At 38.6% G+C, this 15094-nt stretch overlaps 1 protein-coding gene across 1 annotated transcript; it reads left to right on the forward strand.

The window, feature by feature from the left end:
• The first annotated feature begins 7817 nt into the window (after positions 1 to 7817).
• Positions 7818 to 10888, forward strand: LOC122032911 (29 kDa ribonucleoprotein, chloroplastic-like). Its single transcript, XM_042592226.1, has 4 exons — positions 7818 to 8340; positions 8442 to 8540; positions 8954 to 9244; positions 10594 to 10888. Exons 1-4 carry the CDS (start codon positions 7957 to 7959, stop codon positions 10675 to 10677), a joined length of 858 nt encoding a protein of 285 aa, XP_042448160.1. The 5' UTR covers positions 7818 to 7956; the 3' UTR covers positions 10678 to 10888.
• Positions 10889 to 15094: the final 4206 nt, after the last annotated feature.

Below are 15094 nucleotides of genomic sequence, written 5' to 3' on the forward strand. Positions count from 1 at the left end.
ATGATGGGATGTTAGTCAAGTAAAGAAGGGATTGGTTAGGTTGTTAGTCAACTAGAGATGCTAGTCGATAGATGAATCGATTGGGAAAAGGGGTTAAAGCAAATAGGCTACGTTGATTATGTTCCAACAACAATCGATCAAATGTGATTTCAATTGATTAAAGGCTAGATTGGCTAGTTAACTAATATGAGGCATTAGCTTTCAATGCTATATTTGGCACTCTAGCCGACTAAGGTATTGGAGTGCTTATTATGTAAGCTCTTGGAGAGTTTTAAGCACTAGATATTGCATGAAAATACTCTCTAACTCCTATAAATGAGTTCTTAAAGAGTTAAAATAAACAAGGACCATGTTGGATCTAATATGAGAGTATATCAGGATCAAGTTGGATCTGATCTCCCCACATTGTGTTGGTGCTGGAAGTACCAACTAATTAAACTTGGATTTGATAATGACAAAGGGTTCAAAATTAAGTTGTGTTGTAATCTAATAAGTTTACCTGAGTGTACAGACAAAACCTAGTTAAGGCTAGACAATGAAGTCCTAGTCAAAGGATTGAGCACGAAATCCTAGTCGAGAGATTAGGTAAAAAGTCCTAGTTGAGTGGATTGGACATAAAGTCCTGGTCGAGAGGATTGAGCACGAAGTCCTGGTTAAGGGATTAGGCACGAAGTCCTGATCAAGTGGACTGGACAGAAGAATTGACAAATTGAGGACATTGGGTAAAAATCTTAGGGGGTCGCATACACCAAGCGAAAGTTTAGACAGGTCAAGAATTGGACATCTAGCGGAAGTCCCAGAGGTTAAGGTCAGATGCTAAGTAAAAGTCCAAACGAGTATTTGACAAAAGGTAACTCTCCTGAGAGGAGTAGGTCAGGACGCGTTCCTCGTTAAGGGAATAATAAGTGATAGTTCGACCTAGGATTTTATGAAAAATCTGAAAGTCAGAATTAGACAGTCTCGAAATTATCAAATTAATTAATAGATACTATTTTATATTGTGCAACTATGTTTTGCAGGTTATCCTTGGTATTTAGACTAACATATTTTACAGGAGCTAAAATACACAAGTTAACATCAGGTGAGCAATGCTCGAGGCGTCTCAGAGTTGCGCCGAGTTGCCTTAAAACTGTGTGAAGGTGCCCTAGATATGGTGGAGGTACCCTCGTGCAAATAAACTTTGAGGATAAAGTTTTAGTTGTGGGGAGGAGCCCTGTAGCGCATGGAAGACATCCTGAAGTGCATTGGAGGTGTCTCAAAGAGTCTGGAAGGCGCCCTTGCATGGATAGAAACAGTAGACTATGGAGGTTATCGAGTCTAAAGTGATGTGAGCTCAAGTGTTGTGCTACGGGAGCTTATCAAATTACAATTTAAAGTTTACCGAACCCCTCTACACTAAAGTAGTATAGAGATGACTCGGATCGTCTCCCAAAGAATGTAACGATAAGATGATAACTTCAGGATTGATTATGGTTTTTGGATTTTTATATGAAACTGGGGGTTTGAGTTTTGAATTTTGAACTACAATATGAAATATCAAAACAAGTATGAAATTAAACCTAAGAAACAAATGAGCAAAGCAAATATGAAATCTAATCCTAATTAATGAAAGACATCCTATCTATCAATTAATAGTGATCTCATAGCGCATTGTCACTCTATGCTACGATTTCACCATTAACGGAACCAAACTAAGGAATAAAAGAGCAAACATTAAATGAACCTAGCCTAGTAAATGAAAGACAATGCAAATAAGAAAACCTAGTCTAACTTAAACTATGATTGCAAGGAAATTAAAGACAACATAAAGTAAGCAACTAAAGAAATTAAGCATAGAACATAATCTAGAGCATTAAACAAATATAATCCTAATTGCATTCAAACGAAGGACAACTATCACTAATATTTAACCAAACAAAATATTGAAAGAAATTAAGGAACTAAAATACATTAATAAAACTATCAAAGTGTTTGGGGCATTTCATCGAACACATCAAAGGCATGAATTGAGTTGAACAAAGTGCATGCAAAATGAACATGAGAGATCATCAATTACAAGCATTCATCACCGTTTAAACAAACATCAACAATCAATTCGAATCAGGTGAAGAAATGCAACAAACAAAAGTTATCCAAAATCTGGAAGAGCTGCTGCTGAAGTAGGCGGAGCTGTGAATGGGCGGTCGGCGGCGGCGGAGTGGAGGTGGACCGCCGTCCGTTAGTGGAGAAGAGGGGCAGTGGCGAAGGCGTGCCCTAGCTCTGTCGCGAGGAAGAAAAAACGAAGCTATTGTTTCTGTGCCGTCGCCCGTAGCTTTTGCTAAGGAGCTTACTGCCGTTGCTGATTGAAAACTAGAAGAGGAAGTGGTAGGCTATGGATGGCCGGCCGGCGATAGTAAAGGTAAGGGAAGAGTACCGCCGCCCGGTGGTGAGGAAGAAGATAAGGAGAAGAGGTGCTGGGGGAGATTCGCGTGCCCTTTCTGCGTCCAGGCAGAAAAAAGAACGAAGAAGAGGATAAGAGCTTATTTCCCCCAAATTTGATCCGACGGCCGTGATCAATCCAGATCTGATGGAGCAGCTGAGATTAAATTTGAATGAACGGTCAAGATCAACTGGAACCTGTTGAGTGGTCAGGATGACTAGATCTTAATGAACGGCTCGGATCATCCTAGATCTACACAGATTGATCAGAATCAACTAGATCTTAATGAACGACCATAATTAATTAGATCGGATCCCTTTGATTAATTTACTTCAGATTTGATCCAATGGTTCAGATTTCTTCAGATTGGATTTCTCCTTGACTCAAGCCTTTAAGTTAAATTTGGTTCAACTTGAGCTCAATCCCTAGAAATTAAAAGTGCACAATTATAAGTAAAAATCCATAAAAATAGGAAGAATTATAACAAACACATAATATGAATCCAACTCAATAAATATGATAAGAATCAACAATTAATCATATGAGAGGATTATAACATGAAAATTAAAGGTAAAAATAATGTATCAAAATGCTAATTATCAGCGCCCTCGCACGGCTAGAAACTGTAGACAATGGAGGTTATCAAGTTTAAAGTGCATGGGATCAAATTTACATTTGGAGGTGCCTCAGATGAAGAAGGTGTTGGAATGTATACTAAAAGCCTAGCTTTTTATATAAACATTTATTTAGAAATAAGAATCACATTGGTCAAATGTCTACATTTATATGCTAAGTGTAGTTGTTCAATTAATTTATATTGTCGATAACATGGTGTGTGGTGTCATACATAGAAAATCATGTTAATTCTTTATAAATTATAAACAGTTTCTCACGACTAAGATGGATAAAAACAAACTATTGGAATAGTCATAGTGTAATTTGGTATTAGTTTATCTTAACTATGAAATTACACTAGAACACTCTGAGTGTATTAAGCAGGACCATTTAAGGTAGTTTCTTTTTATATTGATTGTATAAAAGAACAATATCTTTGTTATTATAGAAGTGTGTGCTCTTAATCCTGATATAATAACAAGCACATATATTTAATATTTATTTCTTTAATTTATCAAAGGGTGCAATTTAGCTCGATAAATCAATAGGCTCGATAAGTTGGGAAATAATATTACTTATAGTGTGTGTTGTTGATTATAGAAGGAAACTGTGTCCTAGGAATCTAGATTGATGATGTCCCCAAGAGGAACTCATAAGGATTGTCATGTAAACCCTACAGGTGGACTTAGTCTGACATGACAATAAGGTTGAGTGGTACTACTATTGGAGCTAGATATTAATTAAGTGAGTTGTTAGTAACTCATTTAATTAGTGGGCATTCGATATCTTAAACACAAGGAGATTCACACACTCATAATAAGAAGGAACTCATATAGTAATATGAGATTGGTGCGGTAGTTTAATAATAACTCTTTAGTGGTATGAGTTATTATTGATGAACTCGAGTTGGGTGTTCGGGGCGAACACGGGAAGCTCAAGTTCATCGGGAGACCAAAATCAATTCCTCCTCTCGGTCCCTGTCGTAGCCTCTTATTTATAAAGTCTTATACCCACCCATACCCACCTTTTACCCACCTTAAGGTGGCCGACCAAGCCTAACTTGGAGCCCAAGCTAGGGCCGGCTAAACCAAGGTTAGATGGGTTAAGTAGGTGGCCGGCCCTAGCTTGAACCCAAGCTTAGGTGGCCGACCACAATAAAATAAAAGGGATTTTATTTTTTTTTTAAAATCTTTTCTTATGTGGAAGCCATAATTTAAAAGAGAGTTTTAAAATTAAATCTTTCCTTTTATAAGTGTCTACAGAAAGATTTGATATCTTTCCTTATTTGTAGTTAAAAGGAAGATTTTAATTTTTGATAAAACTTTTCTTTTTGTAACCATCCTCATGATTTTAAAAGAGAGTTTTAAAAAATTATAAATATTTCCTTTTATAGTTTCTATAGAGGATTAAGAGAAATGTTTGATATCTTTCCTTATTTGTAGTTAAAAGGAAGATTTTAATTTTAGCGAAAACTTTCCTTTTTGTAATCATCCACATGTTTTAATAGAGAGATTTTAATTTATAAAAGTTTCCTTTTATAACCAACCATGAAGAGAATTTTTAAAAGAAAAATTTTATTTTAAAAATTTTTGGAAACAAATTAGGAAGTTTTAATTTTTGTTTAAAACTTTCCTTGTTTGGAGACAATGAGGTGGCCGACCATTAGAAGATTAAAAGGAAATTTTTGATTAAATTTTCCTTTTGATACATTGGCAAGGAATATAAGGAAGTTTTAATTATAAAACTTTCCTTATTTGCTAAGACTAAGGAATATAAAAGAGAGGGTAGAGGTACCTCACCTCATAACAACACATCTATTATTTCCTCTCCTCTCTTCCTTGGTGTGGCCGACCCTCATCCTCTCCTCCTTTTCTTCTTCTTTGGCCGACGACATCAACTCTCTAGGAGACTCTTGGTGGCCGGATTTCGTTTGGAGAAGAAGTAGAGAAAGGAGGCTTTGTTTCTTTGCATCCCTTGGAGCTTGGTTGGTGGCCGAAGACCTTCATCTTTAGGAGATTCTTGGTTGCCGAAACTTGCAAGGAGAAGAAGGAGGCTTGGGTGGATTCTCATCTCGGTAGATCATCGCCCACACGACGTCCGAGATAAGAAGAGGAATACGACAGAAGATCGTGAGGTCTATAAGCTATAAAAGGTATAACTAGTTATTAGTTTTCGCATCATAACTAGTTTATCTTTTTTATTAGATCTTGAAATACCAAACACAAGAGGCTAATGAATCTAGGCTATCGAATTTATGTTTTCGATTTTGTGTTTCTTTTGTTTTTCAAACTTGTGATTTGATTGTTCTTATTGGTTAAACCTAGGGTTACTATAAGGAAATTAAATATTGAATTTCGTTGAAAGGTTTTGTCTAGGAAGTGGTGGATGATCCCATATCCAAGAAGGCCTAGTGCCTCGTCATGTTTAACCTGGAAGCCGATCTATGAAATAAATATTTGATCGAATTTGTAACATGGATAGATTTGGATCAATAATGTTAATCATCATTTGCGATCCAAGTCTAAACCTCTAAGAACAGATAAGTTGAATTTGGAATCAATAATGTTAAATTCTGTTTGCGATTTCAAATTTAATTTCTAAAGAACACAATAGGTTGTTAGGAAAGGTTCAGGACTTATACAAAATTTTTGTACAGGGGAACCGATATGATATTCCGAGTAGCAACCAACAGAAGGAGGTGCCCTCAACACTTTATATAAGTAATGTTTGGCAACCACAAAAGGACAATTCATTCGCTATGAGTTCTGTACTTGCACGCTGCTTTGGAAAGCTCTCTATGACGAATGAACGTTGATCCAATAATCAACACCAAAGCTCCACATATTTAAAGTTGTCGGTAAATTTAATATTTGTATTTACTTTGTAATTCAAATTTCCTCTGTAATTCTTTGAGCTATTAGTGAATTGTCCAACATAAATACTCAATGAGTGTGAGTCTTGGAGTAGGAGTCGTCACAGGCTCCGAACCAAGTAAAAATAACGTGTTAGCTTGATTTTTATTGTTCTTCTTTTACTTCTTTATTTTCACTGTATTTTCCGATCTATTATTTTAAGATAAACGTGAAAAAGTCACGAACTTTATTTACCCCCACCCCTCCCCCTGTAGCATGCTTTTCGATCCTACACATCAGGATCACAATGTTCCTTGATCAGAACCAAGATTTGACATCATATTTACCTCTCTCTCACTCAACCTTATTGGATAGGTGCAAGTTTACAAAAATCCAAATAGCCTAGGTTTATTAGTTGGTTTCAATCAAAACCCACTAATTAACCTAAAGAATTCATATTGCACTCATTTCAAGTCTTATGAACTTCTAAGGTTGCAAGGAATCCATAGGTGCCTTCCATTACTTATTTCGAGCTCCTCATAGGTGCTCTAATATTATGTTAATTTTTAGCTAGAACGTTTGAGCCTAGTCTCCTAGAGACCATGACTACATTGGGCCTAAACTGAGAGCAGACCAAAACAAGTTAGGCCTAGTCTCCCCACATCAGACCCAACTTGGTCTTGGTCTACTCTCAAATTAGGTCCAACATGGTCCTGGTCTTCAAGAGACAATATTCTAGCTAAAGTCTATTTTTCTCCTTGGCACTATTAGGGAAGCCCAAAAATAGTAAAGCATAGGGATGTCAATTTCAAAAACTCACAAGACTTGGAATGAGTGCAATCGAAGCTCTCTAGATAGAGATGTCAATTTCTTCTGAATCCGATGAAGGATCTGATATCCAACCTGAATGAAGGAGGGTATATATATATATAAACCAATCACAAACAAAACTTTGCATGCAGTCCCAGTGCCAAAAAACTTTGTTTCCACTCCCTAACTAAACATAATGAATATCAATTTACCTAATTACCCCTCATATTTTTTAGTATAAAAAGTTCAAAAAATGAGTATTTTTTTTTATAAATTCAGCACATTAAACTAGAATATAGTATATTTTCTATCAAATTGAGCATGACTCTTTTTCCACCTCAATTGGATGAAAAATATATTATATTATCTTTAAATAGTGCTCAATTGAATGGAAAATATATTAGATTTTCTTTAAATAATGCTGAATTTAGGAGAAATTATATTAAGCGAGAAAAAAGTCGTACTCAATTTTTCACTCCCTACCGAAACATAATTGATACCAATTTACCTAATTGTCATTCATATTTTTTTAGATATAAAAGTCCAAAAATGAGTATAAATCCTCTTAAATTTAGCACATTTAACTATAACACAATATATTTTCTATCAAATTGAGCACGATTCTTTTTCCACCTCAATTGGATGAAAATTATACTATATTTTCTTTAAATAATGCTTAATTGGATGAAAAATATACTACATTTTCTTTAAATGATGCTAAATTTATAGGAGGAATTATATTAAGTGGAAAAAAAACTATGCTCAATTTGATATAAAATATACTAATTTAAATTTAAGGTGTTAAATTTAAGAAGAATTATACTCATTTTTAGACTTTTTATATCTAAAAAATATAAGGAGTAATTAGATAATGATATTTGTAAAAGAGAGTTGAAGTAAATGAAACTTTATATGCAAGGGTGGAAATAAAATTTTTAACTACGTAGATGATGTGTAAAATTAAGTTGTATCTAGGGATTTTTTTTTTCAATTTAATGTTATTTTTTTTAAGTTTCACACAAATAATTTGATTTGAATGGAAAAAAAATTTAGGATATTTATCATTTCCTTGTGGACCTTAAAGAGCCACTTCTCTCTTTTTTTTGTTTTCTCTACGACCTCCTTATCCGATGGTCCATATCTTACTCGAGGGTAGTTCCGTCAAATCACACTGCACATTTTCCCGGCCGCCGCCCTCCTCGTTGTCTTAGCGCTCGTCTCCGTCCAGCAGTAAATTAACCCACGGCCGACCTCCTGCAAATGGCGACGACAGCGGCGGCTGCTGGCTTCTTCTCCGGCCCTCTCCACCTCAAGAAAGCCAAATCGCTCTTCTCGCTTAGACTTTCCACTTCCATTCAGGCCCCTCCCGGAATCTCCGGTCTCCGCTCGATCTCTCCACTCTCTCTCTGCATCCTCACGTCGAAGAACCCGGCCCGCCGAGGCGGATCTTCCCGTTGCTCCGTGGCCCAGAATGCTTTGTTGGAGGAGAAGAAGGAGGAGGAGGAGGAGAGAGAGCTTTCGACAGCCGCAGAGGGGAACACTGAGACGCGTCGGAAACTTTATGTGACCAACTTTCCGTGGGACATGTCCGCCCCCCAGATCGAGGAGCTGTTCGGCCAGTGCGGCACTGTAAAGGGCGTCGAGGTATCGTCTCTACTCCGCCCAATTTTTTTCCCCCCTTCATACGTTGGATTGTCGCCATTTGTAGCTGTATAAAGTCACTCGTCTTGGTTGATTGAGTACAGATAATCAAGCAGAAGAATGGATCGACTAGGGGCTACGGTTTCGTCACGATGGCCTCCGGAGAGGACGCACGAGCAGCTGTGGAAAAATTGGATTCATATGTAAGGAGAAAGATCGCATTTGGATTGGCCTCTTCTGTTCTTGTTTATCTCTGTACTAGAATTAGGGTTTTGCTAAACAATGTGGGTTTCGTGCCCTGTCATGCTTTGCATCCCCTTTATTGCAATGCCCTATGCTGCTTTCATAGTCAAATTAACTACCTTTGTGTTTTGTCTGTTGTTAATCATACATCTGAGTTTACACCAAATGGCTAACCATTGAAAATATTTGGTAAACATAGTGAATGGAAGCTTTTTCATGTTTGTAGATGTTATTTTGTTCACTTTGTATGGTCAAGCAAAATAACTTGATTTAGCTACGATGTAAAAAACCACTATGATGTATTCAAAGAACCTCTTATACATCTTATTGAATCATGTCTTATTTAGTTGCTGATTGCTTCATTTATTTCCAGGAATTACAAGGGAGAATAATCAGGGTAGAGTTTGCAAAGCGTTTTAGGAAACCGCCACCACCTCCTCCACCGGGTTTTGTCCCTAGACAACCTGTTCACAAGATCTATGTATCAAATCTCGCTTGGAAAGCCAGATCATCCAACTTGAAAGAGCTATTCTCTGAGAAATTCAATCCACTCTCGGCAAGAGTAGTTTTTGAAAACCCAACTGGGCGGTCTGCTGGATATGGTTTTGTTGGTTTTGCCACAAAAGAGGAAGCAGAATCAGCTATTTCTGAGCTGGATGGAAAGGTAATGAAGATCAAGTCTTCACTCAACTTTTGCTTTTTGACATGATATTTGACATTAAGATCTATTTTGATCTTCTCAGAGGGAAGGGATGGGGGATTTAGTATGTTGACATCTCTTCATTCTTAAGTGAATATCTACTGATAAACAATTTATTGCATTCTCAAATTTTTGATGCAGGTGATCCTTTAGTCTTTACCAAAATCTTAAGCAATTAATAATTGATGATGCTATATAGAAGTTGCATTTCCATTAGACGAGCATTTAGTAATATTAAGGTGAACTCATGTGCTATTTTGATCTTCTCAGAGGGAAGGGATGGGGGATTTAGTATGTTGCCATCTCTTCATTCTTAAGTGATTATCTACTGATAAATGATTTAATGCATTCTTAAATTTTAGATGCAGGTGATCCTTTAGTCTTTACCAAAAGCTTAAGCAATTAATAATTGATGATGCTATATAGAAGTTGCATTTCCATTAGACGAGCATTTAGTAATATTAAGGTGAACTCATGTGCTTTTACTATTTGCCACACATAAGCCACTAGAACCATCCCCAATACCTTCATTTAGGGTATTAACTTTCCAAACGTACTGATTTTCATATGCAGTTGCCAAATGTGTTGTAAGTTTAAATAACTTAATGTTTCTCCTTCCTTCCTATGTTCTTGCAGGGTAACAATCTATTGTCTCCTATCTTTTTGTACTATAACTTATTGGATGTCTGTAACTTCCTCTATTCATTACCATGTGTGCCTTTTGAAGTCTGCAATCTTCCGTAGCTTATTGTCTTGTAGCCTTGTTGAGATCTTTGATCTTCCACAAACCAAATGGGTTTGGCAGGATCTTCAAACTTCCTAAAGTTATCGTCTTGTAGACTTAGCTCCTGAATCTTAGTTTATTGTTGGTTAGGCTTGTTAGGATCCAAGATCTTTCATGGTTTGTTTGCACAGGTGTAAGCTTATGTATCTTGAATCTTCCTTGGCTTATAGCCCTGCAGACCTTGCCAAGCTCTTCGATATTATTCGGAAATCTGACCTACTTTTGCTCAAAATTAGTTGGAGTTTACTTTGGTTGTCTAGTGATCGACTTGGATAATTAATCCTATACTTGCCGAGTCAAATATTGAGTCTGTTTTATGAGCCATGTGATTTTCAAAGAAACCTTTCTTCTAACTGCAAATCATAATGATCTGATATAGGTTCTAGGATTCAATTACTTGGATGAAATAGATGTGAGAATGACTCATAAAATTACACAAGAAACTTCATCATTTATCACTTTTAAAGGATCAACTTTGAAGTGTTCTGGAAATTTTCTTAATGCATAATGATTCATTTTGACATTACAGGAATTGATGGGAAGACCAATCCGTTTGAGAATAAGTCAACGAGATCCAGTGAAAGCTGAAAGTGAAGATGAGGAAGGAAACTGAGCAGATGAACAATCGGTTTATGTTTTATTGAACAGAAAAGTATGCGTGCATTTCCCTGTCATGCACAGCAGTAATGGAGAAAACAAATAGGTTTAAAACTAGGAATAGAATTAAAGTTTACAATAACAACAAAAAAAAGTCCACCATTATTTTTTTAGGATTGTGATGTTTTTTTATTCTGTTTTTCATTGTTGGTAAGCCCATAGAGTTTTTATTTGGAAAATGCAATTTATTTTTTGATAGGAAAATATATGTTTGTGATATAATATTTATTTTAAATAAAAATCTTGGAATACGACAATTTATTTTTTTTAAAAAAGATTTATTTAATCTAAATAAGGTTTGCCATGGCATTGTTAGGATTTTTAACCGGGAGAGAATTAGGACTTTGAGATCATTCTCCTGTTATAGTTCTGTTTTATCCACTGTCGGTATGTTATTAGCCGAACGATTACTTTAGCGTGTGCTTTATCCACCAAGTCTAGTTCTAGGAGCCTCTGCTCGATGTTTCCTTCGTCGTAGTTCTGCACCCGATTAGATTCCACTCTGACTTCTATGGGGATAATTGCTTCGTTGCAGTACACCAGGTGGAAGGGAATTGCACCGGTTTCCTCGTTTGGGGTCGTGCGGATTGCCCATAACATGCTTGGGAGTTTGTCGACCCAGCTATCTCCGACGTGGTCGAGTCGAGCGCGCAGAATTCGAAGAATATCTCGATTGACGACCTCCGCTTGTCTGTTGCTTTGAGGGTAGGGTATAGAGCTGAAGACTTGCTAGATGTCTTAGCCTTTGCACCATTCTCTAAGCATAAGACCGGTGAACTACCTCCCATTATCTGACACGAGCTTACGCGGGATGCCGAGCCGACATTTGATGTGTTGCCAGATGAACTTCATGACCATTTGCTCTGTTATTCTTTCCAGCGGTTCGACCTCCACCCATTTTGAGAAGTAGTCCACAATCACGAGTAGAAATTTTCGCTGGCCAGTCGCTATAGGGAATGACCCTACGATGTCCATACCCCATTGGTCGAACTGACAAGACACTGTGGACGCCTTCATTTCCTCGGTCGGCCGATGCGAGAGGTTGTGATACTTCTAGCAGGACAGGTGAGTGACCACCGTCTAAGCGGCATCCTCTTGGAGGGTCGGCCAAAAATATCCGGCTAGCAGTATCTTTTTGCCAATGAGCGACCACCCGGATGTCCTCCGCAGAATCCTTGGTGCACTTCCCGCAATATGTAGTCGACATCCTTCGATTCAATGCACTTGAGCAAAGGCCTGGAGAATGCTTTTTTTGTACAGTTAATCTCCGATCAGAGTGTATCGGGACTCAGTATCTTTAATATATGACTCAAAAAGTACACGGGCTGTTTCTCACCATTCTGCCTAACTAAGGCCGAGCCGACCGCATGCTCGGTAGATGAAAGATAAATTCGGAGCGGCTCATCGACACACAGCTTAGCTAGGATGGGCAGCAAGTTGAGGTACTCCTTGAGCTCTTCGAATACTCGATTACACTCCTCGTCCCAATGAAATTTGGTGGCTCCACGTAGTATTTTGAAAAATGGTAGGCTCCGGTCGGATGACTTAGAGATGAATCTGGACAACGTTGTTATCCGACCGGTGAGGCGTTGAGCTTCCTTCAGATTTCGGGGTGGAGGCATATCTTGTAGTGCTTTCACTTTGCTTGGATTCACCTCGATGCCCCGTTCGGTGACGATGTAGTCCAGGAAGTGTCCACTCTTTACGCCGAACAGACACTTGCTTGGATTCAGCTTTATTCCATAAGTCCTAAGCGTCTGGGAGGTCTCCTTGATATATGTGCATAGATCAGCAGCTTGGATGGATTTTATCAGTATATCGTCGACGTATACCTCCATGTTACGACCGATCTGCCGTCGGAACACCTTGTTCATCAGCCTTTGATAACTGGCGCCGACGTTCTTGAGTCCGAACGGCATAACATTGTAGCAGTACGTTCCATTGGCCGTAATGAAGCTGACATTCTCTTGATTCATGCGGGCGAGCAACACTTGGTGATACCCTTGGTAGGCATCGAGCATGCAGATCAGCTCGCATCCCGCGGTGGAGTCCACCATCTGGTCGATCCGAGGGAGTGGGTAGAAGTCCTTCGGGCAGGCCTTGTTCAGATTGCAGAAGTCGATGATTACCCACCACTTGTTGCCCGACCTGAAGACTAGCACAACGTTGGCAAGCCAGTTTAGGAATTGAACTTCTCGTATGTGCCCGGCCTCCAACAGTTTCTTGATGTGCGTAAATATTATGATAGTTTATACATATTTTTAACACACATTCACTTGTTTTATACGTACATATTCTTCGTATGATCGTCTCTTTTATCATGTATTCATTATATATATTCTTTTGTTCGGATATCTGCTCTTTGTTTGGTTTTATGTTGACAGAGACAACTTTCGGAGCAAAAACAACGATTGTCAACGCACCGGAACGAGCCAAAGAACACGGCCGTGCAACCTCACACGACCGTGTGGCCAAATAGGAGAAGGAAAGTGCACGGCCGTGCGACCAACCTAAAGACAGATTAGTTCATGGCCGTGCATACTTGCACGACCGTGCCCCTCATGACCGAAGCCAAGCGGTACACGACCGTGCAATTCTGCACGACCGTGTCCCCAGAGCCGAGCCCTAGGTTCACACGGTCGTGCTAATTGGCACGGCCGTGTAGCGCAGCCAGAGACAAGAAAGGGCATGACCGTGCCATCCTTACATAGTTGTGCCGCCGCAGTCGCGCCCTAGCCTATAAAAGGGTTTTAACCCTTTTCCTCAAGGGGGGAGAGCCGGGAAGTGAGCCCTCAGGGAGAGAATCGACTTGGTGCCATTCTACGTTGTCCAGGACATCCGTCCAGCGATCCTTCATCACCACATCAACTCCAGAAGCAAAGGATTGGATCTGAAGATCACACGTCGTTGTTGGATAAGCGTCTTTTCTCTTTCTCTCTTCTTGTTTGAGAATTGTATGCTTAACATTATGTCTTCGGATTTTTCTCCGGCGTCTATGGAGTAAAATCTTTGTTCTAGGATGAGGGAGTAGTTGTGGATTGGTTTGATGTAAGACTCATACTTTTGCCTCTATTTCATTAGATGATATCGCGTGCTTTGTTTCGACTACTCGATCTCTATATTGTGTTAATTGATTGTATAAGAATTGTCTATCTCGTAGAGAGATATCCTAGATTGTACACCCGAGGGGCCCTAGTGACAGGGGTGACCCGTTCATGGATATCTAGGGTACTTCCTTGAAATGAGAGACAACTCCTTCACAAGGAAGTAAGAAACTAAACTAAGCTCCTTATCTCTATCCTTAGTGACACCAATTAGAGTAGTGTCTTTGTGATCTACCGAGACGCCCTAGTGACAGGGGCTAATCATAACAGGATTTCATAGGAATCTTCTTTATTTGATGCCTAAGAATAGATACTTCAGCTTCCGGCGAATACATGTTGATAGATAATGAGTAAAGGAAAGAATGTGATACATCAATACCACCACAATGAAACCGAACTCCTAGAACTCGTCATAACCAAGTAAATTACTCTCTCTTCAATAGTTCTCGTTTCCGCTTCTTATTCCCTTTTCTTTAGATAACTCACAACCATCGATAGTTTAGCTAATCTTAGGTGAATCATTGCTAGTGCTTATAACCAGTACTCGTGAGATCGATAATCTTATTATTGACGACGAATCCGTGCACTTGCGGAAGCGTAATAAGTTTTTGGCGCCGTTGCCGGGGACTGCGTCTATAACATTAGCAAGAATCAATTAGATTAGACTAGATTTAGTTTTTCCTTTATTTATTTTTTTTTTACATTCTTCATTTTAGAGATAAATAATTCTATTTTTATTTTCCTTTATTTTCTGCATTTTATTCCATATCTTGTTTTTGCATGCGTAGAGTTAATCTTTCAGGACAACTTCTACCATTCAATCCAGAGATTGATAGGATTTTCCTGAGAAGAAGAAACCTACAAAAAGCATTTCAGGCAGCACAAGAATCTTCAGGGATGGCTGACAAACTATTGAAGGATTATGCAGCACCTTATGCACGAGGGGTTTGGTCTAGCATCACTCGACCGCCAATTGAAGCCAACACTTTTGAAATCAAGCCTGCAGTGATCCATATGGTTCAGCAGAATCAATTCGGAGGAGGACCACACGATGATCCAAACATCACTTAGAGCTTTTCTACGAGATATGCGGTACTATGAAATTGAATGGAGTTCCTCCAGAATCAATGAGATTGCTTCTTTTCAGATTTTCCTTGAAAGACAGAGCCAAGCAGTGGCTAAATTTCCTTCCAGCAAACAACATATCATCTTAGGAGCAGTGTGAGCAGAAATTTTTGGACAAGTTCTACCCACCAAGCAAAACTGCCC

This window comes from Zingiber officinale, chromosome 11A, assembly GCF_018446385.1.
Source record: "Zingiber officinale cultivar Zhangliang chromosome 11A, Zo_v1.1, whole genome shotgun sequence".
Classification (NCBI taxonomy): Eukaryota; Viridiplantae; Streptophyta; class Magnoliopsida; order Zingiberales; family Zingiberaceae; genus Zingiber; species Zingiber officinale.

Bases quoted from the DNA above. Each gene is read 5' to 3' on its own strand.
- LOC122032911 (XM_042592226.1), top strand. From the start codon at position 7,957: ATGGCGACGACAGCGGCGGCTGCTGGCTTCTTCTCCGGCCCTCTCCAC. The intron at 8,541-8,953 runs GTAAGGAGAAAG...ATTTATTTCCAG, and splicing joins TGGAAAAATTGGATTCATAT to GAATTACAAGGGAGAATAAT. The intron at 9,245-10,593 runs GTAATGAAGATC...TTGACATTACAG, and splicing joins TTTCTGAGCTGGATGGAAAG to GAATTGATGGGAAGACCAAT.